The 25,471-nt window shown below is 43.1% G+C and overlaps 2 protein-coding genes across 5 annotated transcripts; both read right to left on the bottom strand.

Annotated features, from left to right (window-relative positions):
* Positions 1 to 693: 693 nt before the first annotated feature.
* On the bottom strand, positions 694 to 9,196 carry ephx4 (epoxide hydrolase 4). Its single transcript, XM_037470308.2, has 7 exons — positions 8,638 to 9,196; positions 7,744 to 7,829; positions 6,383 to 6,540; positions 4,397 to 4,525; positions 3,746 to 3,849; positions 2,658 to 2,806; positions 694 to 2,016 (listed from the first exon to the last, which is right to left on the bottom strand). Exons 1-7 carry the CDS (start codon positions 8,878 to 8,880, stop codon positions 1,776 to 1,778), a joined length of 1,110 nt encoding a protein of 369 aa, XP_037326205.1. The 5' UTR covers positions 8,881 to 9,196; the 3' UTR covers positions 694 to 1,775.
* A 523-nt stretch (positions 9,197 to 9,719) lies between these two features.
* Positions 9,720 to 24,297, bottom strand: brdt (bromodomain, testis-specific). 4 transcript variants are annotated; one of them, XM_037470189.2, is made up of 20 exons: positions 23,882 to 24,297; positions 20,489 to 20,759; positions 20,200 to 20,337; positions 19,781 to 19,919; positions 18,037 to 18,158; positions 17,279 to 17,626; positions 17,078 to 17,206; positions 16,251 to 16,427; positions 15,965 to 16,152; positions 15,591 to 15,880; positions 14,725 to 14,838; positions 14,528 to 14,635; positions 14,337 to 14,392; positions 14,044 to 14,224; positions 13,546 to 13,616; positions 13,107 to 13,167; positions 12,919 to 13,025; positions 11,941 to 12,134; positions 10,746 to 10,965; positions 9,720 to 10,650 (listed from the first exon to the last, which is right to left on the bottom strand). In XM_037470189.2, exons 2-20 carry the CDS (start codon positions 20,678 to 20,680, stop codon positions 10,585 to 10,587), a joined length of 2,901 nt encoding a protein of 966 aa, XP_037326086.2. In that variant the 5' UTR covers positions 20,681 to 20,759; positions 23,882 to 24,297; the 3' UTR covers positions 9,720 to 10,584. The 4 variants fall into 4 exon arrangements, 3 of the variants coding, with proteins under 3 accessions (XP_037326086.2, XP_037326088.2, XP_037326087.2); XM_037470191.2 differs by having other exon boundaries at positions 24,211 to 24,289; XM_037470190.2 differs by having other exon boundaries at positions 24,233 to 24,289.
* Between the last annotated feature and the right edge of the window lie 1,174 nt (positions 24,298 to 25,471).

Here is a 25,471-nt window from a genome sequence, read left to right as displayed (position 1 = left end):
GACTATGAAGAAAGTTACGTGATTTATCTGACCTATCTCGTCAAAGTTTTAATTCAGACTACATGGTAGAATTATGGCAACAATTCCACTCAGATCTTTGGCCTATTCGCGCAAGTACAATTTGAGTCAGCTTGTTTTTAAATGACATTATTTTCTTGTGTAAGGTATACAATGTACAGTCAACTAGTAGACTATTGTCCAAATAATTTAATAAAAACACAAGCTCACATTTCTGTTTCAGTCACTTATTGTAAATGAAACAAAGCAAGCAACCAAAAACTAAAAAGGTCAATGCTACTGCTCATGAAAGGTAATATCATATTTACGTTAAAATCTGTACTCAACAATTATATTAATCAATTATTCTATTAAAACCAGGTCATAAAAATACTGACCTGAAGAATCCGTGCTTGTAACAATATTTCCGACTGCCCATGAAGGCAACCAAAGAGTTTGCCCCAGGCGCGGATGTCATTGGCCTCTCCTGCATCGTCACTCCCAACTTCTGATATTAGCTCAAATGGAAATGTACATGTTTGAATCAGCATTAAACCTTAGATATCGAATCCGGTTGGATCTACTGCAGGTGTAGTTGGTGCAATATTGTTTTGGCAACATTCAATCAAAACTAATGGGTTGATTAATTGTTAATAGATCATTAAATACTTAAAGACTTAAAGACCAAGCCAGCAATAGAGAAAATATTCTTTAGTTTATTTTGTTTCTGATGGTTTGAAATAGACATAATCAAGCACTGGCTAAAGGATCTCTTCTCTAAAAATCGGTGTCAGCCCAAAAATCTGTTTAAGGTTTATGAAAACACACCTCTGTGTAATTCCACATTAACAATTCTTTTGGCACATAATATGAATCTAAAAAGAAAATCATGTTTGTTCTACTGAGGAGACCCAGAATGACAAACGTTAACTGCAATGTCACTCAGCTTTCTGCTATATTTAAACTGTGCATCATTACTATTTCTGGCGTTTTTCATCTATTCTACTTTAAAGTGACAGTTTGGAGACGGCAGCAAAAAACACAAGGGGCATTAGGGCATACCACACAGCTTCAAACACACCCCTGTTATCATCATCCTAAATAAAGAGCAGTGTTGTCTAACAGATTGACACTTTATGTTTATTTATAAAATCAAATGGTGTAGACCTGGCTCAGTGAATTTTCGAAATGCAGTGTGTAGGAATAGATACAAAAGAGTACAATGGTCAACCACATTTCTATACAGGAAGATCAAGATAACAACATTCTCTACGTTTGGGTACCACTAAAGAAAGAAAATACAAAAAAAAGAGAGAAAACTCCTCCTCCATCACTACCTGATAAAGGGAGAATGAGAGTCACCCCTCCCAAAGGACTGTGCCCAAAGAAGCGTGCAGCGACCCAGTGAAACGCACAGGTACAGCAGGACGACACCGCGTCCCGGTCTCTCAGGACATCTTTACAAATACGAGAACTCCGAAAGTTAAAAGGCACCATACAACACAAGTCTCAAGGAGATTTTGCCACACATTTTGTAATGCTGTAACCGACAAACTTTAAGGCGGGTGTCTTGTGCATAAAAGATCTTGATGTGTCACACATGCTGCTCAGTGTCCTCTCCAGTGAAGTGTGCTCTTTCCTTTACTGCAGACTCTTAGTTGAAGTTGAAATGTGAAACATTTAAAGAATGATTGCATTTTCCTTATGTCGCAGGCATATTCCAGGCTTCTGGGTGCGGTAAGCGTGGAGGGGTGTGGGGTGTTTGGAGGCTGGAGGATTTAGTTCCTGTAGCTTTTGCGTCCCTCGCCCTCCTTGAGGAAGGTCCATATCAGGGTGTTCACAATGTCAGGCTGGTCCTGCTGCAGCCAGTGACTGGCCCCAGAAATGATGTTGAGACGGAAGTGATTCCGGATGTACAGGCGGCATGCCTCGGCCATTTCCTGCTCCAAGAAAGCGTCCCGCTCGCCCCACAGCAGCAGGACCGGGGACCTGACCTGATTCTGGCTCAGGGGGAGGGAGCTAAGGAGGGGGAAAAAAAGTAATTATGGACAGTAAATTCAACATCCACATTTTTTGTTGTGAGTTAACAAATTACACTTTTTAAATATTTATTTTGGACATAAGAGAAGCACCGAGTCCTGTGTCGTCAATGCTGACTCGCCTGTCACACACGAATCAAACAGAGCCAATGTTAAAATTACTCTGCTAGTAACACCTGCATGGCTACAATTTGTCTCTTGTACGGTCTCCATTGTCATGTGCTTATGTTACTCTTAAGGAATTTCCTGCAGCTCGATGTCTCACCCAGAATGTGCTGGAAAAGGGTCCACAGCTCATCTCTGGGCAGGATAAGTGGATGGATGTTGCTGTGTGCTCACGTATTTGTACGTACCATGCGCTCGTGGAGAGACTAATTGGACATGGGTCATTGGAATCTCTTTTACGTAAGCACATAAAAGCTATTCTGAGATAACTCATTGTTGGGAGCAGATGGCGCGCTCAGCCATGCATACAGTTCACATCTCAAAAAAATAAATATATGTTCTCTGGTGCACGATGCCACGAGGTCTTGTCATCTGTCGTTTCAGCGCTCTGACCGCAGAGATGATCGGAAGTGTCCTTTAACACCTCCATCTCTTGGGGAGTGAAGCGTCCCTCACCTGAAGACGTTCCTGAAATAGTTGAGGGCTCCGGTCAGCGCTCCCGGCTGTGAGAGTGCATACACATAGGCCTCCAAGTCCTCTGCAGTGAGCCATCGACCTTTCCTTCCGATCCCCGTGTTGCGGCTGGTGAACAAGGCCTTCAGAGCCTTCAGTGAGAGACGGTAAAAAAGCACACGGGCGAATACTTGTTATTTGATTCAGGAAAGATTTACAGCAGCGTCAGGAAAGGCGCTTCAGCTGTGAAAATCGGTCCAGATTGACTTTCCGACGCAGTTCTGGCACTGATGTATTCATTCTGCTGGCTCAGCAACATGACGCGCTGCGCTTTTACTTCTTTAAACTCAAACTCAGGCATAGATGGAAATGATCCAATAGTACAATGAATCAGTAGATAGATGTGTTCAAAAGGCCATGAAAATAATCATTATTCATTATGTCATTTAGACCTAAGAAAAATAAATTGAGTAAATTATTGAAAATGTATGATTGTGCGTTTCCTTCGGCTTCAGGTCGTTACGCTAAGCAGCGCCCTGCTGCTGCCTTCAGGTTTACATTCAATGACAGATGTGAGAGTGATATTAATTCAACCCCATCATATCATATCCTCATATCAGCATGAAAGCAAGCTTAATGTCAAAAAGGTCAAAAGAAACAAATCACAATGAACTAATACCTAAATGTAGCATCTTTAAAACCGTTCAACACGGTGCACATAAAATGACTACATTTTGAGGACACTTTAATGTAAACAACATTAAGGTAAGCCTACAGTGGCATGATATGTGTCTTCTAGTGTTCAGCCATCTGAATATCTATTTTGTTCCCACAGGATGCCTCTTCTTCCAGGCTGTCACCAGCACGCCTTCTTCGTGGCAAAAACGCCATAATCCATTTTAGGATGACACTTAAGACTAATCTATAATTATTAAAACTTTTCCTCTGAGATGAGGTGATCAACCAAAACACATGTATGTGAGCACCCACGCTCATAGACATTCACACAGAGACCCAACGCGCGTACACACACACACACACACACACACCCTTGACCTTGAAAGCGCTCAAGCCCACATGTAAAAGACCACCTTGAAATCATTGATGGAGAGCATGAGCTCTGGGAAGCGGGGCAGCTGGAAGAAGAAGAAGTGGCTGGATTTCAACAGCTGGCTCGGGTGACGCAGCGCGTAATCTGGAGGAGAGGAGAATAGTGGGGAGGAGAATAGAGGAGAGGAGAATAGTGGGGAGGAGAATAGAGGAGAGGAGAATAGAGGGGAGGAGAATAGAGGGGAGGAGAATAGAGGAGAGGAGAATAGTGGGGAGGAGAATAGAGGAGAGGAGAATAGAGGGGAGGAGAATAGAGGGGAGGAGAATAGAGGGGAGGAGAATAGAGGGGAGGAGAATAGAGGAGAGGAGAATAGAGGGGAGGAGAATAGAGGGGAGGAGAATAGAGGGGAGGAGTTCAGCTGCTTCAGAAAGTAATTCAAGGCTGGCTGCGAGATCACGGGCTCAATAAGTCTCAACAACGATCCAGTTCAAACGGCTGTTCTGGCCTCCCATTAGCCTCCTGTAATTAGCCTCTCATCATCTTCCCCTTAAGGCAGAGGATGATTTGCCAGATGTAAACATGGAATTGGGAGTCATGATGCTTACAATTAAAAATAATAATAATCACAGCAGTTATCTCTCTAACTAGTAACTAACTGGTAACTAATTGTCGCTCATAGTCAAAGTCCTACCTGTGAACACAGAAGGATGGGGGCTGTTCAGGACGATGAGTTTTGTCACCATCTCTGGGTAGTGAATGGCAAACAGCCAGGCTACGGTCCCCCCCCAGTCGTGGCCAACAAGGCAACATCTGTTGTATCCTTGGAAGCGAGACAAACACACATCAGATATTGCAGCAGAAGGTTATTGAGGCACGTCAGTGCCTGGAAATCAATACTCTTCTCACTTCTTTATCTCTGGCTTCTTCCTTTAGTTTATCAAATAGATGGATTTCATGACATGCAGCCAAATGCAGGTCAAGGTCAGGGCATCGGTCTGAGGTGATTATTCTGATCACATCCTTGTTCCAATGACTACAACCAAATCCTCCATTTACAACCACCGTTACAGGTCACACCAGCAAGCCCAGACCTCAACATCGATATCACGCGCTCTTCCAAAGGCATCGTCGTGGAAGCTAAACCGCGGAGCCCCGTTTAAAAGAAGAGGCCGCGCCGTTTCTGCTGTTTCTGCCCTTTCAGTGTTCGCCGTGAGCCCCGATTTAAAAAGGGCAAGGACTGCTTGCTATGCGTGGTTAAAAGATCAAACCTCCGACTGGTAATGGAGACCATGAGCTCTAACAATATGGAGGAAAATCTGCTCTGCAGTCCAATCACCAGCATACAGCAGTCATCAAGGTGCAATTCCAGCGTCCACTCAAAGGCCGTTGTGAGTGCTTATCTCCTGAAAGCACTGTTAGGAAATGAGCCAGAGACAGCAGGAACACTGAGGAGCAACACAACATTAACTATAGAGGCCTCTCAGAAGCACTTCCTCTGAGAATGTAAAAATGTAATAAGAAATGTGTTGATTGAGAATATGTTCAGGTCATTGTGGTTCCACTTTGTTAATATTGTGCAATGTAAACTAATTATTTAAATCCCAATATTTGTAACAACAGACTTTATGTAACAAGGAAAACTAACGTGTAGCAATGAACCCATAGAAAACCATAATGGGTCTGTGCAGTCTATTTATTATTTTATTTTATTTAAATAAATTCCGTCTCCAGATGCATCAGCCAGTTGTTTGTAGTAAAAAAAACATCAGAAACATCAGAACATCGAACTTAGAAATGTTAAATGCACATCCACTCATCTTCCGATAGATGCTTAAGCGTCTGGCTGTAGAAGCAACTGTTTGCTAGCACATTGGTCACAAACTTCTCGTGTGGTAAGATCACAATGCTGCAAGTTGTGGGTAAAAATATAAATCCCTTCAATAGAAGGTTTGAAATATTGCTATGAAAGAGGGTCCAGGGAGAGGGGAGTCGCCATGACGAACACACTGCTTCATTATGTTAATATGCTACGGTGTGCTGCAGCGTACACACTGCTAGCATATTAACTACAGCTGCCCTGCACTGTACATTAGTATGGGATCCACCACCGTCCAGATGTGTGCACCAATAACATTGTGATTTAAACTAATTCAAATGATATCAATTGTAATACTTAATGATCTAAATCTGATTTAAGGATTTATTGGTATTGTATACATTATATATTTCGACAGGGCTTCTGTAGTAGGTCTTTAAAATACATTTCCGCGGCACACTGTAATATGAGGTGGCAGGTGTGAAGGAGGAGCAGTACAGAGTTTGGCGGTCATCAGAGCACCTTTAATGACGTGTCGTGCATCCTGTACACGTGATATGGCGACCAGGACGAAATGTCTCTCTGGCCAGGTAATCATTAGTTGCTGGTGTGTGTGTATGTGTGTGTGTGCGCGCACACAGCCTCGGGCTACAGCTCCCCACTAGTTCTAGCAGGCAGTCGGTGGGTATCTGCCCAATGTGTCACGTGCAGACTGAATGAGTCACAGGAAGTGACGGCGTGCTGCGGGGCCCGAGGCTGCCCCACGGCTTAAGATTGATAAACAAGTTTATTTTGGACTCGAGTCGCTGTTTAAAACAGCGTCCACCCCTCGGAGGTGTTTCAAGGCTCGCGCTGCCTCACCCAGGTACTCCACGATGTCCTTGACGTCGGTGACCAGGCTGTCGAAGCGGTAACTCTCGGGGCAGAGCGGCAGGTCGGACTCCCCGTAGCCCCGCATGTCGACGGCCACCACGCGGAACTCACTCTTGAACTCGCGCAGCTGGTAGCGCCAGGAGAACCTGCGGCACACAAACCCAAGTAAAGATTCATTTTTCTCTGTGGATTACTTTCACTATTAAGGAGCCGGCCCTCGGTCAGCTTGGTCCCTAGAAACACGCCATTTTGAAAAGGGGGGGGGGGGGACTCCAGCGACTTTTGTATTGCAGTTGGGGAAAAACAACTGTGTAAGGGACAAATAATAGTCCAAATCGATGCAGCAGAAGTCAAGAGATCATGACTTTTAGTGCGTATCGTGGGTTCCCATATTCCCCATGATGCAACTGTCTTTCATTTATTCCTTCCTCCCGGGACACGTCTTCAGTTTGTACCACAGTCGTTCTGTTAGTCGTTTCTCTCAACACGGGTCTCTAAGCCTTTAAACTCTTGTATCGAAACGACCGAGAGATCTTTTTTTTCTAGCAAGAAGGTCACCGCAGAATAATAGAAGTTGTTTAAGATTCTAATCTGCCCAGGGATAATGTGGACGGGAATGACTTTTTAATTGGAGATCTGATGCAGTGACTCCTCATCGGGACCGAGATCATCATCATCATCATCGTCCTCCTCCTCCTCCTAGTAGAAGTCCTGGCTGTGATTCTGATGAGTCAGTGTAAGACCCCGGCACTTAACCCTCCGATCTGAGCATATAGATGAGGTTTAAAGCAACGTAAGCCACATGACCCCCTCCTCCCTCCTGCGACACACACACCTCTCTCATTTCTGAGTGGGATGAGCACTTTCTTGAGAAAGCGTTGAGAGATTTGCCCGACCGTGTCCCTCTCGGCACGGTTCGGAGAAGAGGAAACGGGAAGTGAAGCAGAAAGAGCTCTCCTCTCCCGTTAATTAATCCGTGTCCTGTCAGCAGCTTAGATAGTATGTTGGAGATATGGACGGGCTTATAGCTCCTGACAACCCCTTTGGCCCCGATCCATGGAGCAACGCTCAACACCACTCCCTCCCCCGTCCTCCATTTCATATCAGGAGGACGAGATCTTAAATGCTTCGGACTTTTTTGAACCCCGATGGCAAATCTCGACCGAGGCTGCAGAGATTTACCGGCCGAGGCGAAACGTGACGGCTGAAGAGTTCTCATCGCTTCGGGGCAGTGACGGTGTAACAAACGGCAAGCAAGTGAATGAAAGGAATCTTAGAGTCGGGGTTGCCTGCTGCTGTTGAGTGGAGCAGCACTAAACCCGCACTAACCCCGACCCGCCCCGACCTACCAGAACTCCGGGAAGCCGTGTAGAAAAAGCATGAGTGGCTTTCCTCTCTCTCCAGCAGCAACGTAGTGGAACCTGAGGCCAGACTCCTGATGGGGAGGCAAAGTAAAGAGAAAACAAAGGAGAGTGCTGTACTTGGTGAACATGGAAGGAAAACAAGGCAGCTTTTCCTGTGAAGCCACATTGAAAATATGTCACAATCAGGAAAACAATACAGGAATTGGCTGTCCTGCTGAGTGACCATGCTTCTTGAATCTGATAGATTTTTATTTGCATCGTGTACAGCCACAGCAAGGAAGAAAAAAGGATTTATTGTTCTCACAAAAGGCTTTGGTTTGGAGTTCCACTGTGCAACATTTAAGATGTGCATATGACTTTGTTGCATTTATCAAACAGCTACAGTGAAGTGTTTACTTTGCCATATTTTATTAGACATCATGCGTTATGGGTTAACCTCCCCACTGAAGATGCAGTCACAACGTGCTCACCTTGAACACGACATTTAAATGCTTCATGTTAGTGTATTGATAATCCAATGCAAAGTGTCAATACAACAAATGAATAGATGTTTACTGGCGATTGTGTACTTTTAGACTCAGGACTGTGTGTTTATATTGTAGTACCTGCTTCTTTCCTAACCGGATTACTGATATATAATGGTGATATAACTGACAGGCTTTAGGTTAAGGGCTGTTGGAGACGAGAGGAGGAGATGCTCCTTCAGCTCCACCTGCGCGCAGCGGAGAAGACAAAACGCCTCCGAAATAAACAGACGCCTCGCGATGTGCTCGGAGACCAGGCCTGTCGGTCTCCCACGACTGCGACACACACACAATGGGGTCCCCCCCCCCCCCACACACACCTTTCGATGTCCGCGTACACGCGTGCGCGTCTTACCTTGATCCGGACATAACAGTGGGTTCCCAAGGACGAGTCGTTCAGACACGCCGGGGGAGTTTCGCGCATCGTCCATCGGAAGGTGGCCGTCGGCCTCAAGGCGATGCTCCAGCAAAGTTTGAGCAGGGCCACGGTGGTGCAGAGCGCACAGTAGCCGTAGATCAGCGACCAGTAGCCCCAAACTCGGATTTGCAGCGCGAGTCGCGTGAGAAATAACAGCAAGTTGTGGAGCACTCTCGCCATCTTTACATTGCCGCAGGGAGAATGGGTGAATAAAACCAAAAGACACTGATCAAGTTGATCGGTTTCGGATAATCGTTTGAACAACACGGCCCCCGACGATGCCGCCGTGTCGGTCACCAGCGCACACGCACGACTGGCTGAAGGGAGGGTCCCGACGAAGGGCTGAACGGGACGGCGGAGAGGCGGCGCGTCACATTTCACGCTTGCGTGTGACAGCGCGTCGTCGGGCGCGTTTTTGTTACTGAACGAGTCTGAAAACCGCGTTACGGGCTCGAGAGGTAAACAACACTCACAAAAAAAAATCTCTGCAGAGCACCGGGGCTTTGAGCCGTTGCTATGGCAACGAGAGACAGCGTGCACGTGCTCGCTGTTCCCCCGGTGGTCAGTGAAGTTACGGTTCTGGGGGAGTCGCAATGTGTGTTCTGCTGTTTTTGTGCACTGAGTATGATGAGAAGATATCTCATCGAAGAAAATGTTGTCCAATAATAGGAAAATATATGGGCCTCGGAGTCCCGCCCCCTTAATCAGCTCTAAATGCTCACACGTGCGCTTTAATCAGTGCACATTTCGCATATCGGTGACTGTCGTAGAAAACACTGCATACAAGATAATATCGATCAGATGGCCGTAACCCCTCACGTCACTGCAGATGCAGCAGGTAAAGACCCTTGCTGCTATGTGAAGCCACAAAGATGACCATATGAAGCACAGATGAAACTATTCATTAATATGTAAGAACATGAATAATTCAATGGCACAGAACAATAGCATTTTCCCTGGCAGGTTGCTAGAGGTCTGGTTCATTTAAATTCCCAAAATATTTTAATAATTGGCCGGATATAGGTGGATATTGTTCGCATGTATATTACTATAACGCCATTAGTCAAGAGAGCATGAAGATTGCTCAGTGAAAATAGCTTTATTACAAGTAAAAAAAAAAACAGAAGAAATAAATTCTTATTTATTTAGCATATACAAACTGTAACATACAGAACATGTCGATAATCTCCAAAAACAGCCTTGAAGGAGTCGGAACTGTATAAACAACAAAAGTGCAGTGCGTGTAAAGATAACGCATGTATGACATTTTCAAGTAGTCAGGTAAGTAAAGAACCGAGATCATTAACTCCAGTTCAACTCCGGAAACTCTGGACGGAGATCTACAACATCTGTATTTACTGTTGTGCAATGACAAAAAAGTGCGTGAAATGTAAACATATAAACCGGTGCTTTGTGTACATTGTAGTCAGGATGAACTGAAAACTAGTGGTACGGGTTCATCAATGGAATAACGTAGCAGAAGAACCAACAACACTGCACGTTTCAGCAAACAGGACGAGGTGACACTGGAACTAAAGCGTGTGCATGCAGTAATTTGCTCGTCATACACAACGGTCACAGAAGTAGCACTTTTCCACATGTGAAAAGAACAGAAAAACCCACTGTAAAGATGACATCCGGGTATGGATGACAGCGCGACACCCCGATAATGTCTGCACTCTTGATTCCGAGACTAAGACATCATCCAGTTCAAATGCTAATCAAGGGCCATTTATGGTTTTATTGAATGTCTTCCTGCTCCACAATTAACGTTTTATTTTCTAGTCCAAAGGACGTACATGCGGTCGTTGCTGGCGTTGTCCTTTGTGCCGGAGAAAGAACCAACAGCTCGAGCTGGTTTTTGCCGAGACGACTCGGAGGAGTTTAGTCCAGGTTAAGTTCAAATGAGGTCATGATGTCCTGCTGCCTCGTCATGTCAATACCGGACATCTAGAAAAGAGAAAAATTAGCCTGCAGAACGGTCGTCTAAAAGCCACGTCACACTTGAAACAAAGTCACCCTGGAACACGTGTGGCGGTACTCACAGCCTCTCGCCTGCGACGTTCCTGCTCCTTCCTGCGCGCCAGATCCCTTTCCGCATCTACCCGGCACATTGTGGCGAGAGGCAGCGCTCCTGCGGGAGACATTTGCCTCTCTACATTTTTGGGAGTGTCTAGTGTAGCTTCTGTGCAGATGCTCCCTGGCGATTCAGGAGCGTCCTTAATGGGCTGTAGATACGTTTCTGCCTTGCATGAGCCTGGTAAGCTGGAACGAGAACGCCTTATTTATTGCAAATACTCTCACAGAGAAATACTGCTTTGGTTTATCAGGGTGATGGCACATTGAATTACCGTAAATCCTCAAATAAAGACCGGGCTTCAGATAGTAGCCGGGGGCGTGGTCGATACGGACAAATAAAGGCCGGGCCCCAAATACAGGCCGGGGGTAAAAAAAAAAAAAAGTAAAAGTAAAGAATATACTGCTGGAGGTAACATGAGAGCCCGCCACCTGCTCGTGAACTGGGATAGTTGCTGCCTGGGAGAAGCTGGACAAGGACATGATCCGAAAGTTTGTGGACTGACACTGAAAGATGACGGGAGTGAAGATGATCTCATCCGTTGCTTCAAAGCGGGACAGCCATGCGCCGCTGGTAGGGATGCGCTGGCGCAGCTCCGGCAGCGGGAGGAGAACCGCACGCAAGTAGCCCAGGATGAGGAGAACGACGAGGAGGACAATGCAAATAAAGCGCTATACGCGATAAACTTTTTTTTGGGCCGAGTGAAATTTTGGACTTGCTTGATTGTAATTGAGAACATTGGAAAATATCTGCAATTAACGATGTATCTTAAGACTGACACTATGGTTTATTACTGATTCATTTCTAAATGGTTAGTCTCCAGAAAGTTGATTAGCTATATGTCTACCGGTGTCATTCTACCGGTAGCCTATCGGTAAATGGTTGCAGGAAGTGCTGAACGCATATGCAATGAATGATATTAGCCTACTGTAATTGTGCCCATTATTTTATTTAAATAATACAATTCTATAACAGAAGATACCGGTAAGTTAGAAATAAAGGCCTGCCCCTAATACAAGCCTGCCCCAAATACAGACCGGTGCGCTGGGCAGCCTGTGTAAATAAAAGCCCCGGACACTATTTGAGGATATACGGTATGTATTTATCCAGGAAAAGATGAAGAGATTACGTTCAGAAGCAAGTGTGATGCATTTGTCAAATACCTGCTCCTTTCAGCAGCCTGCCCCTCTGTGCTGTACTCCATCGGTTTGTTCTTCAGTTCTTTTTCACGTTCCTCCCTTTTCATGGCAGCCCTGCGGAACTTCTGGAAGCTCTCCTTAGACGACTTGATTGCAGTCGCACTGACTGACTGCTGCACCAGTTTTGCCCAGGACTCGGCATTTTTCAGAAAAACGTCCTTCACAAGACAAATCACCATATTTATTAGTCCTCCAAATGAGCTTGCCTCCGAACCACTCTCAAATTGATGCCAACAGACACAAAATGCATCCTTATTGAGGCCACCCCCGTCTGTATCCTGGTGTGCAGAACCAGCTCAGGACCAATGAGGACTCATGTGGTGTTGGAATAAAAGAACAGCATTCCAGACTGAAATCTCCTGTGAACGGTCTCTTCAAGTCGGAACAACAAAATCTCTAAATGTTTTCGTTACTCCAGCGGTTTTAGTTTGAAAGCACCAGGAGGCCATTTCATTGTTCTTTGAAACTCTCAAACACTGGAAACAGAGGTGCCAGAGGTGGGCCAACGGTGTTGGGCGGGTACAAATGGGTCGACTTAAGGGAGACATGAAGGTGGTATCGCAAGTATCGGATATCTTCATATTTATGGCAGTTTTTAATTTCGTCCCTCTCTGTGATTGAGTTTGACTCCACTGTTGTAGCCTACTCAACACTTCGTAGACGAAGCCTCTATGGAGCACGAGACGACAGCAACACGTAGATCCTTTAAAAGGTGGAACTAAAAATCTCAGAGAGAAAAAGAAGAGATCTCTGGAGGAAGTGTAGGAGTATTTTTCTGATTGGTCGAAATGTGCAATGCTTTGAGTGGGGAGAGCGCCGTGTATTGAGTGGGCCGGTCTGACAGCAACTCCGGGGCCACTTTTTACCCCCAGTCCGCCCTGACTGCACCACAAGATGTTAACACTTGTTTGCAAGAGGAAACTCAGTTCAAACAATGCCAACCTTTTTGGGAATTTGGGTTTTTTCCTCTGTAGCAGAGCGACTGGCTGTGTTGGTATAAGGCACATTGGTCAGCAGGCTGTCAGGCAAATCCTCAGGGCATCTGGAATCTGGCACAGTCCGTTCACCAATAAGTTTCCAGCTGAAGGATTAGTAACAAAAAGAAATATAGGTGCGTCGTGGTGACTTACTGGACCGGGGGTCGTCTCTGGACTGCAGCGGGCTGTCTCTCAGAGGGGACAGGACCGGGCCCTGTTAAGGGGTAGGATTTGTCAGCATTTAATATCTTTGAGTAACATTCCAAAACAAAGACACATTATGCTTATGATTAAAGTACCTGTCATATAAATCTTTCAGGAAGAGTATGGGGAAGTGCAACAATAACTCCTGTTGCTTTGGGGGTTTATCGTGGTGTACAGTGACACAATAGGTCAGCGGTACTGAACAAATGACACCTAGAACACTATATCAACTGAGCTCATTGATACACAGCTCATTTGAAGAAAAAAAAAAGCGTGTCTGTAACAAGATTCAGCACGATAAGTGTGCATCACAAGATTTAAAAACAAAAGTTCTCTTTTTAACAGAGCAAACAGTGTTTGTGAAGTGTTGCCGTTCCATCAGAAGTACCTCGAACCTGGTGGTAGTCCAGTCCAGCATAACTCCCGGAGACGCCATTGGGGATAAAAGGGCAGACAGATCTGTCAAACAGCAAAGGGCACACATTGAAATTCAACACACGGAGATCATGTGAGAGGAGAGGAACTACTGGACGGCCTGGACCTCAGACCCGTTAGAACCGAAAGCAGGGAAAACTGGATTGTGAGACATTTAAAATCTGTTGATGGACGTTGACTCAATACTTCTCTCAAAAGAGAACTTAAGGCTACTTAAGGTTGGGAAAAGCAGGAAATATCTATTTAAACTGCCTTAACAATTTCCAATTTATCCCCTGTAAGAAAAACAAGTAAATTGATATAATATTAAGCATGGGAACTCCCAAGGAATACTGACTTCCATTTCTGAGGGTAAAATGTTTATTCTGAAAACAGATGGTTCCTGGTAAATGCAATAAGGGAACGGAGTGTTAATTCCCTCTTAATTAAGGGACACAAAGGTAAGCAGTACCTGGAGGAGATAAAGGCAGCTCATTACAGGTCAGGTCAACGTTACGCTGCGTTGGGGGACCTCTGGTCTCTGGCACAGAGGACTGCGTGGTCAGAGGGGGCTGGTAATACTTGACAGAGGCTTTGGTCAAGACTTTCACCTCCGATATCTTCTTGCCAGAGGCAGCACGAGTAGCTTTTGACTGAAGGAGAAATTATATTCTCTATTACATTCTTATATTATATTCTATTCGTACTTTTCATTCTAAGCTGTAAAGCGAACTCTCAATCCCAGTAAGCAAACACTGACTTTACCTTCGCCTTAACCTTTTGGCAAGAGTCTGTACTCTTTGTCTTCTTTGCTTTTGGCGCTGAAACACAAGCAAATTGACAAAAAACATATTCATATATATATATATATATATATATCTCAACAGAATAATCCCTTCCAGAATGTAGAACATTTCTTGTATAAAAATAGACAGTTTGCTAGGAGATCAGCTAACCTGATTCAGAGCTGCTTTCTGAAGTGCTAAAAGGACTACTGCTGCCACAGCTGGATGACGAGCTGCTGCTGCTGCTTTCACTGAGGCCAGGAGCCTCGAGGATTTTAGCTGTCGACAAGAAAAAAGGCCATTTACGTAACGTAACACATGGAAGCGTAGCTTTGGCTATTACGACGTTAATTCATTTCAGATCTAACCTAAGGGCTTTTTTTTCTTCGCCAATGGCTGGTCTTTGCTGGCATCAGGTGGTGTCCCAGAATCCTTTAGTTTGCCAGGTGGCAAACCTGCTGTGGGCTTCACCAGCTTGTTCTCTACAGGACAGAAGAGACAGTAGCCCTCCAAAGCATCTCTTTACACGGCCGAACAGACTATTCACAATATTTGCCGTGGGAGTGCTGCCCTGAGCGCCCACTTCGAGCGTTGCCCTGTTGGGGCTTTTTCCTGGTCGCTAAAAATCTGGATAAAACGCTGCACTCGTCACAGCCCCTTTTGCCCCCGTCCTCCAATCACAGTGGAGTAGGGGAGGGACTGGCAGCCTACCACAAAGACGTGATTTCATTTGAGTTTTATTTTGTGTCCCTGCAGAGTGTTTTTGTCTGCATGTTTGGGGCAAACACATTTTATGTCAGATAAATAGTTTGATATGAATCAAAGTTCAATTTATTTCTTCCAATATTCCACATTTGAGAAACTAGAAGAACCAAAGCAGCTGCTATTACACAGAGCTCTCATGCACTGCCAGCTAGACAAAAACTATATTTTCAGGCAAAGGCTGCAGTGAAGGACCTTTACATGTATGTATGTATGTTATATTGAAGCCAAATGAGTTGACACAATGCTTAAGAAGCATATTTCTCAGTGCACTGTAGTTGTGGTGTCTGGTGTGACGTCCTCGTGCTGAGAATAAAGAATCTCTTAACGAGCGTTGTATAGTGTCGGTACACGGGCGGCCGACAAGCGTTTGTCAAAAGCATCTTGTGGCATTCAAATACATTCAAATTATATTTTTGGGGTGGGGTTCCTCGCTCTACCTGTAAGCTAAGCAGGTTTGGGATTTACTTACTGTGGATGCCCTCGTTGCATTTCTTCAGACACGATGCAACGAACCTCTGCAGGGCTCTCAGCGTGGAGGGCTTGAGCACCTCGAAGTCAACCTCGATCTCCTCCGGAGCAGAATCGCGCAGGCAGGACTCCCTGGACTGAATGATTCTCACCAATTTGCCCAGTTTGTCACCAGGCAGCTTGTCGATGTCCAACTTCAGCTGTTTTTTCTCCTGGTAAGTGACTGGCATTAATGCGACGTCATCCTCACATGCTGAAGTTCCCCCACGAATGTTGTGTCTAGTGCCATGCCTGGACAGAACACATGGAACACTAGCCTCAGCACACGTGGGATACTTGTCTCGGCTACAACATATGGACCAAATTGGAACTTACAAAGCAGAGCTCTGGCGGTTGGCCAGTTTTTCTACATCAGACTTGTACTTTGAGGACTTGTGCTTCAGTCGTGCGATAACCTTTTCTTTAGCTCTTTTTTCCCTTTTCAACTTGTTCTTCTTCTTTTTCTTAGGTCTGTTCGGGGGCTCTTGGGTTAATCTTTTCAGCTCATCACGGACAGCCTTCAACTGAGAAGCCAGCCACCAATGGGCAGATTAGCTCAAAGGCGCAGAAAATAACTTCTCAAAAGTAATTTACACGAGTACAGGCATGAATGTATAGCAACCTGGTCCTTAAGATTAGCCAGCTGCGAGGCCTGCTCGGAGGACGAGGAACTTTCGTCCTCTGAGGAGCTTTTGCTTTCACTCTGAACTCTTTCTTTTTTTCCCTTGTCAACTCGCTGATGAGGTATGGCACAACACTCTTCTTGGGGCACCTTCAGATATCGGGCCTCGAAAACTTCCTGTTGATGCAAACAATGTTATTATAGTGGCAACAGAAATGATTCCATTGATACCGATGACATTGTAAACAAATAAAAAGTGACCGAATTCACAGCGTGTAAAAGGGAGGCTAAAAGTAATACATATTGCTGCAACTAAACATACATTTATTACATTATTATTAACGTTTCTTTACACTTTGGATTTAAGTAGATATACCTGCAACACAGTACGTAGACATCTTTGAGCAACGTCAATGCTTTACATCGCATGTATAATGCCAGGTCATTTTTTGAATGTTTTCAAATTAAACAAACTATTTACAGATTTGGTGGGTCCCAAACGTTGTTTTTCAGCCGTGTGGGTAATGGGATAAATAGTCCTGCAGGTGGTTTCAACCTATTCTACCAATTCACAGTTGTTGGTGGTCAAATGCCAGGAGATGGAACAACAAAACAAAAAGAAGGCGAGGAGGAATGCGCCTGCTAACGTGCACAAACAACGTTGGTTTCACAGTCTTTCTAAAATTGGGTCTGCAAATGATTCATGTAGGGGAAAGTACATGTAGAGGCCAAATAAGTGTGCTTGTCAGTTTTACTAAACATGGAAATCACATTCGAGGACTCACATAATACATTTGGGTGGAAAACATTACATTTGAAATCAATACCTGCAGTTTTCTTGCCATGTTGACCACTTCATGCGTTGGTGGATTGTATTTGTAACAGTTGGAAAACATGAGTCGGACATCAGCGGCAAATTCCTTTGGATTTACATACTCGCGTTGATCCATTTTCCTCTGGGGAAACGACACTTAATGAAAGAAACAATCAGACGTACATTGAAAATTACTCTATTATAGTCATCTTACCCGTATGCAGCTCAGGTCCATAGGCTGCTTGATGATGTCATGGTAGTCGTGCAAGCCAAAACCGAGCGCATCGACAGGGGTGTAAAAGGGCCAGGCATATGCGTAGTGTCTCTTGGAGAGCATCTCCTTCAGGATGTCATTACAGCACCGGAGCTGCTCAGACAGTCGGGTCTTCTTGCCCGCCTCGGAGGGCAAGTCTTTCTTTGGAGGTTTGATGGGCCTTCCACTGCCTTTCCGGGAGAATAATGTGCAAGGCGCTGAATGATCCCCAGCGTGGGATACGTCGCCACTGGTAATGACACCGGGGGAGGAAGTCGTGGAGTCTTTCCTCTTGAGACCCTTTTTAATCTGGATATTTAGAAAAAAGATTGGACTTAAACAGAAAATCACTATGAAAAACTGAAGAATTTACAGTTAGTTTCACTTTCTGACATTTAAAAGTTTGGTTCAGACACTATTTGGCCATGTGACAAGCGGTCCCACTAATTTGCATCAATATAGACAGTTTTGTTGAACGTGACAAAGACATTTACTGTAGTCTGTGGTCACTGGATGCAGTGTTTCATGGCCTTTATTTGGTCATGCCGCTACAGAACGTATATTATATACATTACATATTTTGGTTTCTTATCTTACCGAAATAACCAAAGTGTCAGAACTGTTATAAACACAATGACAATTAATCAAAGTAACAATCTAGCCGAAGACATAAGGAACGTTTGGAAGCTTTCAGACCCTTAGAGACAGTAGATACTCACTGTTGCATCCATTTGTGAAAGCTGGGTGGGGGGCTTGAATTTACTCATATCAGGTGGAATGACTGTCACAGTCTGCTGGAGAACAACTTCTGACATGGGGGATGTCATCTGCTTTAGAGCCCCTACACGACAACAGGTAAAGTAAAAATATGGAGGAACTTGATATTATTTTTTAAATTATTTTTTTATTTTGTAAAATTGGGTTGCACAATTAGCATCCAAACGTTATTGTATGAGATTTGTTGACTCTGTTTGAAGGCAGTGACAGGTCCCATAATGTAAAAAGTTTGCTTTTTGTCGAGTATGTCTAAAATCTATATAAATACCAAGAGTATAGAAACACTCAATCCGCAGAGAAATGTACAGAGCGTGAATTCAGAAACCGTGCGTTTAAATGAGCAGTCAAGATTGACTTAGTGGTTTATTATTTAGGCCAGTTTAAGGGTATGCTATATTTAGAGTATACTCCAATGAGAAATGAAAGTAAAACTAATCTATTTTGTTTTCGTCCACTGAGGAAGCTGGTTGCTTTGAGGACACCATAAACAAGTTTCCACTTTAGTTCAGGCGTCTTTAGATAACAGCTATATTCATGGTTGGCCCTTTTTTTAAAAGGTCTCTCAAATAGGTTTTGCTGCTGCTGCCCCCCTCAGCAAAAACACTATTTTGCAGTCTCATCAGTGTCTATACATCTATATATACAGTATATGTATAAAGCGGTGTCAAAAGTATTCACATTCATTACTCAAGTAGAAGTATAGATACTAGAGTTTAAAAAGACATCCCATTTGAATGATGGAAATATGGCAACATTCAGAGAAGCAACGTTAAAACAACAGAGGGACACATGAATCGATCCGTATGCTACATAACTTAAACAACGAGAACCCTTTCTCCAGTGACCGCTAAATGACATGAGTCGGAGGATGCTCACACACGTGTATGAGCGTCCTCCGACTGTTCCCATTGATTAGGTAGACTGCAGTGTCTCCCCTATAGATTTACTACTTTATGGAGGGGGGCACACCGTTTTTTCAGGCTTTATGTGCGAATACAGAATCCCTTTGTCTTCATTTGTAAAGGCTTGCATTAAGACATACATCACTTTATTTAAGAGGCGGCGCTACTTGCAGGTCGCTGTGTTGTGCCAGATCCTCAATAAAGTTAGAAAAAAACCATGGTCATGAAGATACTCATTTAACGTTACATGGAGTTTGCATGAGGAGGAAGTGGCGGGTCCATGTCGCTAAATACTCAACTGAGACTGGCTTGTGCCGTTCGCAAAAAAGGATCCTACCACCGGCCACTTTTCGCACCCGGCGTCACTTTGATTTGTGTCATCTGCAGGTGCATCGCGGAGAGAACCAATAGGGTGTCGGAATAGTAAATGTTTATACTTCTCATTCAACCACATTCAAATTCACTCTACCCAGATGGCGCGATTTTTCTGGGTAGGTTTTTTGTGTGCGTGTGTTATTAAAGGATTATAAGACGAAATGAAAACAACCCAAAATGAAATAGGAGTATCAAGGCGATTTTTAAAATGTAAGGAGTAGAAGTAAAAAATCTGAAATACTCCAGTAAAGTAAGGTAACGAAGTATTTGTACAGCTCTCTATGTATATATCTACAAATAAATTTAAATAGATCTGCAGCAACACACACAGTATATGTATATATTGATGTGTAAATATACATATATTATATTGGATCTCATCTTTAGGGACTGTTAATGTGTAAGATACCCGCATTAGTCGTTCTCCCTTTCACTGGTTCCTTTGTAGTGATGGCTGTAATGTCACACTCGTCCTTAGGCATTGTGGTCAGTTTCTGCAGAAAGAGCTTCTCCAGGGTCTGCGCCATAAAAACAATGTCATCTCCAGGCTGGGGAAAGAAAATGTACATATTATGACATAAAAGTTGTCTTGCCAATCTCGCTTGAACAGCAGATCTTCAGCCCTGCTAAATCCTATAAAAGGTAATGCTGGGTCGGTGGATGGGAATTACCTCATTAGGTTTACATTATGATTGAGCAGCATTGAGGATTATTAACAATATGTCAGTTCATGGCTAATTTTGTGTGCATATTATTGGGCAGTTTGAAATGTGTTTTGCAGTTATACGTATAACTGCAAAGAGATAGACGGCACAGCAGATCTCTTACCCGATTGTACACATAACAGTTGGTGAACATGGTATTGAAGTCTTGTATACACTGAAGTGCCTGCCAGTAGTATTTGTTCTGAAGACGCTTCTGAATAGTGCTCAGGTCCATAGGCTTTGTTATGATTGTGTAATAATCCTGAAAGACAACAAATACACTGACATGAATAAACCAAAATCTCTCCATCCCAGATGGCAGTCTAACAGAGTCCCTACGCAACGACCAACTTTAGCTTCAAGCAATAAAGAACATTAACACATATTTTAGAGGAATTCCAACTCCTACTTACAGGGAGACACAGTGCCACTGCATCAACTGGGTGGCGAAAGGGCCACGAGAAGTTATGCCTCCACAAAGCTTTGATCACCACCTTCTCCAGGTACTGCAGCTGGTTGGTCACACGTCCGGGATTTTTGGGATTATGGACCTCCGGCGGAGCGGGGTTTCTGCTCGCAGTGGGACGGACTTTCACCTCAGTCATCGTGTCTTCCCAAGGCCATTAATGGGGAAACAGTGGGTCGGATTCTTTGCTGCAACTTAAGTGTTCATCACACGTTTTCCTGAACAAAAAGAGTAGTGCCTGGGGCGTCAGTTCTGACGTAGATTAGGAATTAAGTTTTGTTAAAAAACTAAAAGTTCTAAATGTCGATAAGGATTTCTCTTAACACTACATTAGTGCTGAAACGTATGCTGCCTTAAATCTGACCTCCGTGAGTTCACGATAACTTAATGCCCAGCCAATTTAGGAAATAATCAAAAAAATTAATTAGCAATTGTATACTTCCACCAACAAATCATATGATAGTTTACATTATTGTCTATTCAACAACTCATCACTTTGTCATTGTATCCTTTTCAACATTAGTGGGACTCAAGCAATCAAATTCTTGGGTTATGACTAATAACTTTGGAGCTAACTGGATTGGGGTTTAGTACCAAAAATAGATTAGGGAAGTCATAGGTCTTTAATATTAGGAATTTTCAGGCAAAAGTATGAAATAGTTCCTACATGGTACTTTCGAATTGTATAAAAAAACTGTTTTGAACTCATTTAGCAGCTTAGGATTTCAGTAAGCCCAACATCAAGAGCTATCACTCATAAAACATAGTCGGATCTTATCTAGATCAATGTGAGACTTGCAGATATAAAATGTAATAAGGTGAGGAAACGCCTGCTGGTTGATTAAAATCAACTGATCAAATCAAGAGGAAAAAACAAAAAACAAAGCAGCGTAAAATTACAAACATGTCAGCACTTGTAACCACCTCTGACCTGAGATGGTGAGAAAATAGCTTGTTGATTACAGAATGCTTAATATTGAAGACTCACTATAAAATAGGTCACTATTAATTATTCACGCAAAGCGATGTTGGCCCTGGCATGAAGACAGTAAACTCTGAGCACCTTGGGGTAAAGTAACCAACAAGTACAAACCCGAACATTGCAGATTACAGCATAAAAACTCCAATTTATTTAATTTGAACACATTTTGTTGTAAGGATGTGCTTTAATTATGTTCTTTAGCTCAGATATAAAAAAGGAAAAGAAATCAGAGTACGACAATATCACCATATTTATATTGGTTGTGAAAGCAACACCCAATAGCACATTTTCATTTTATTCTTAAATAAAAGAAGGAAAAATGAAGACAATACATGAATAAATTCTAGTGAAGTCCAGCACATCATACTTTTGGCATTGAGTTCCTATGGGGTGACTCCAGAGACTTAATGACGAGTTCCTCACAGTCATACAACAATCTGTTAAGAGTTTATCATTAAAATGCAAAATTGGGAGTGAAATGCTTCTTGACGTTCACAATTAAATCAAACAGAACGCGCCATTCTGACACGTCTGGTTCTGCGCACAGTGGAATTGAAACAATTGGTCAATTAATTTAATAGAGGTAATTATACTCATAGTTCTAATAAATTTGTTTAGGTCAAGTTGCAATGCGTTTACTGGTACCAGCTGCTAACATTGTCTGCTTCTATATCCGGCTTTTGATTAGCTATAGTTTGAAAACATAGACAACTGTCAAGGGGTTGGCCAGAATATAAATGAGTTAAATGAAAACAATAAATACTAAATAATGACAATCAATTTATTGCAGAGCTTTAAAAAATGACAATATTATACTGTTAAAGCATGGATGGAAGGATAGTTTGTCTTCTATCTGGAAAAAAAAAAAACCACCACTGGTGACAAACCTCAATCAAAAAATTATTTTGAAAAACAATGTTAAACGTAAACCGGTCAAATTTCAAGAGTAACATTATACAACTTGGTAAACTAAGACGATGTTAGTGTGAAAATAGGTCATGAGTCAGTCATAAAAAAGGAAACTACAATGTTGTGGCACACATGACAGCTCCTACATAAGCTATAGTCAAGAGGTAAGCTCAGAGAACCCCTAAACCCTGTCAAATAACATTAAAAGGCGTTTTGCTTTAACAAAAAAAAAAAAAACATCAGTGAGTGATATTTTACTAAATGTAGAAAGTTTAAGCATACAAACGGGTCATTGACCTATATCACCGACATAGGAGACATGAACATAAACACCGTGGGCCATGATTAAAGCAAAGGGCATGGAAAAAGTCCACACTAAACATTTGACAAAACTCAGATTCTGTTTGACCATTTGAACACTAAGTGTTGACCGGTTTGCATTCAGTAATCAAAACTGCCAATAAATGACAAAGCCTCGTCTGGCATGTTAATAAAACCTAGTGATCTGGAATAAGAGTTGAATTCGAGGATGAGGGAGGCTTGTTAGCAGAAGAATACTAGTTAAATACCATTTAAAATCCATCCCTGACTCCCATCAATACCTTACAATAACCATTACTGCAAACATTGTGTGGTAACTAACGCTGGGTCTGTTCTGAATGCCGGCGCCCTTACAATGTGCAAATATATACAAGAACCATAACTTTCCCTGGCTAAAACAATTTAAATTGGGATTGCATCCCAGCCGAAGAAGCTCGGGTCAAGGTACAAAATAACCTGACAATGGTATGCGTAAGTTGTTGCACTCTTTGCTCTGCAGGCATGGCGGCACGCTGCGCTGTTGACGGCGCTCCGGCGAACACGTGACACCACGCCCACCGGTTACTTTAGCAGCTATTTTAGCAGCCACGTTAAACACGGAATAATATCGTTATGTGTACATTCACTTTCGTCCGACGACGTGTGTAAGGAAAGGGACGGTGACCCGGGCCGACGCGTTAGTTAACGTTAGCTACCAGTAGAAAAGAAAATACTGAAAATATCTGAAGTTGCAAAACAACTTTGACCATTAGCCAGCCTGTTAGGTAGCTTACCCAACTGACACTCGGAACAGCAATAACTATAATTTAGCAAACGCGTTATCCCTATTAGATGGACTGGCAACGGCTACGTGTTTTCAACTTTACACCACTTCAACGACTAACGTTACGTTTTATCCAAATTGATAAGGCCGGTACAAGTCACTTTGCGCTAGCATAGCGTCTAGCCAGCATTAGCTTAGCTTTTGGGATGCGGTCGGGTTAACTCTGAAGGGCTCCATGACAACCTACGTCAGCTTTGAAAAACGCCCCGCATAGAAGCGTGTTAACACTCGAAAACCATAAAAGACGTCTGCATTTTGCAAAACTTGACATTTAGTTAACAATGACAGTATCGAGCTAGCATTACCTTACGAGATATCACCGGTTCTTGCGTTCAACGCTTCAGTTGCAGGCGTCTCTACGACAACTGCCTCACGTTTATACCCCTCTGCTCGAGGGTCTAGAACTGATTGGTCAAAACACGAGCTACACGTGTTACACGCTGCTTCTCTGCAGAAAAATAGGCGCTCAAAACAGTTTGTTAAAAAAAAGACATACAACGGTCTCCTGCAAATGTAAAGCTAGTCGGATTTTTAAAGCAATAGGTAAATATTTTGGTGGTGTTGTTCCAAACAAAATGTCAACTCAACGTCATTGATGGATTCTTCAGGAATATCGATTAGTACGCGTACTGACTGATAGGTGCAAAGTCACCGACCCTCCTTTAAATGTTGTCACTCGTTTGGGTGCAACCCCGCGCGGGGAGGCAGTGGCGTTCCGACTGACAGCGGAGGGGAAATGTGTGCAGCTACAGGGAAAGGAAGCTGCATGTGGGCGGGGTGGTGGTTTCACGTGCTGACACAGAGGCGGAAAACGCAGTTCCACGTAACACATTAAAGCTACCAGCCCCTATCTACCTGGAAGATTTACACATGAATAATGTGATATCTGTTGATTGTGCCCACCTTTTACATGCTGGAGGAAATTAGACGTTGTGTGCGGTAAAAACAACTTGTACAACCACCCCCTCCATCTGCAAAGATTAGAACATGTTATAGGTGTTTTTGTTCTGGTGCAGTTAAGTCGGGACAAGTGAGAACGTTATAATGAGCTTGACCGATATGTACAACTACACTTGTTTGAGGAATAATTTTTCTTAGCATATAATGTAGAGTTCACAGTATTTAATAGGTGGTTGTGCACTTTACCAGGTTAACCTGAACTAATCGTGAGTTTACTTCCTGTCAGCCGCAAATACCGATGAGCATAATATGTCCATAAGTACAAATTGGTTAAAACATCTAATGACAAATACAACTTTGATGAACACAAATCCTCAAGAGCAGATGATAACAATTGTATTTTCTCGGACTTAGCCTCCCCATTAATTAATATTGGACGTATACATTCAGTACATCTCTGACTACACTGTTAGTTTTTATCATATTGAAGAACAAAACATTGGCATATCCAACATTTTCTATTAACACACTAGAAAAACACTGATAAATCATATAGGCTTGCAATAACATTGCACAAAATGAAATAACTTCAGATTTATTATAATCTTGATAGTTTACACATTTTGGCCACAAGATGGAGCCACAAGCAAAAATATAGGGTTTTAAATATCCTGCAAGACGTATTTGATATCAGAGGCCTGTGGAATGTTGTTGTGGTTAGTGTTTTTCATAATCAAAAGTGTTTAACTGAAAAAAGTGTACTTTTGCATAACACAAAATACATTTTATTGTGATGTGGCATCATGTTATTTCATCCCCAAAGCAAACAAAGGAGGTTTGTGTAGACTCTATTTTGAATGGTCCAGTTCGGCATAGATACTGAAGAGAACAGGGAAAATTTAAAAAGTGTTTACACTTTCCCTTGTAATTCATTATAATTGATTATAGATTACTTTTCCATCCATAATGAATGCAGGCTGGGTGGAGCGCAAGAC

The sequence above is a fragment of the Pungitius pungitius genome, chromosome 7 (assembly GCF_949316345.1).
Source record: "Pungitius pungitius chromosome 7, fPunPun2.1, whole genome shotgun sequence".
Taxonomy (NCBI): domain Eukaryota; kingdom Metazoa; phylum Chordata; class Actinopteri; order Perciformes; family Gasterosteidae; genus Pungitius; species Pungitius pungitius.
This window is presented reverse-complemented; position numbering and strand designations above follow the sequence as displayed.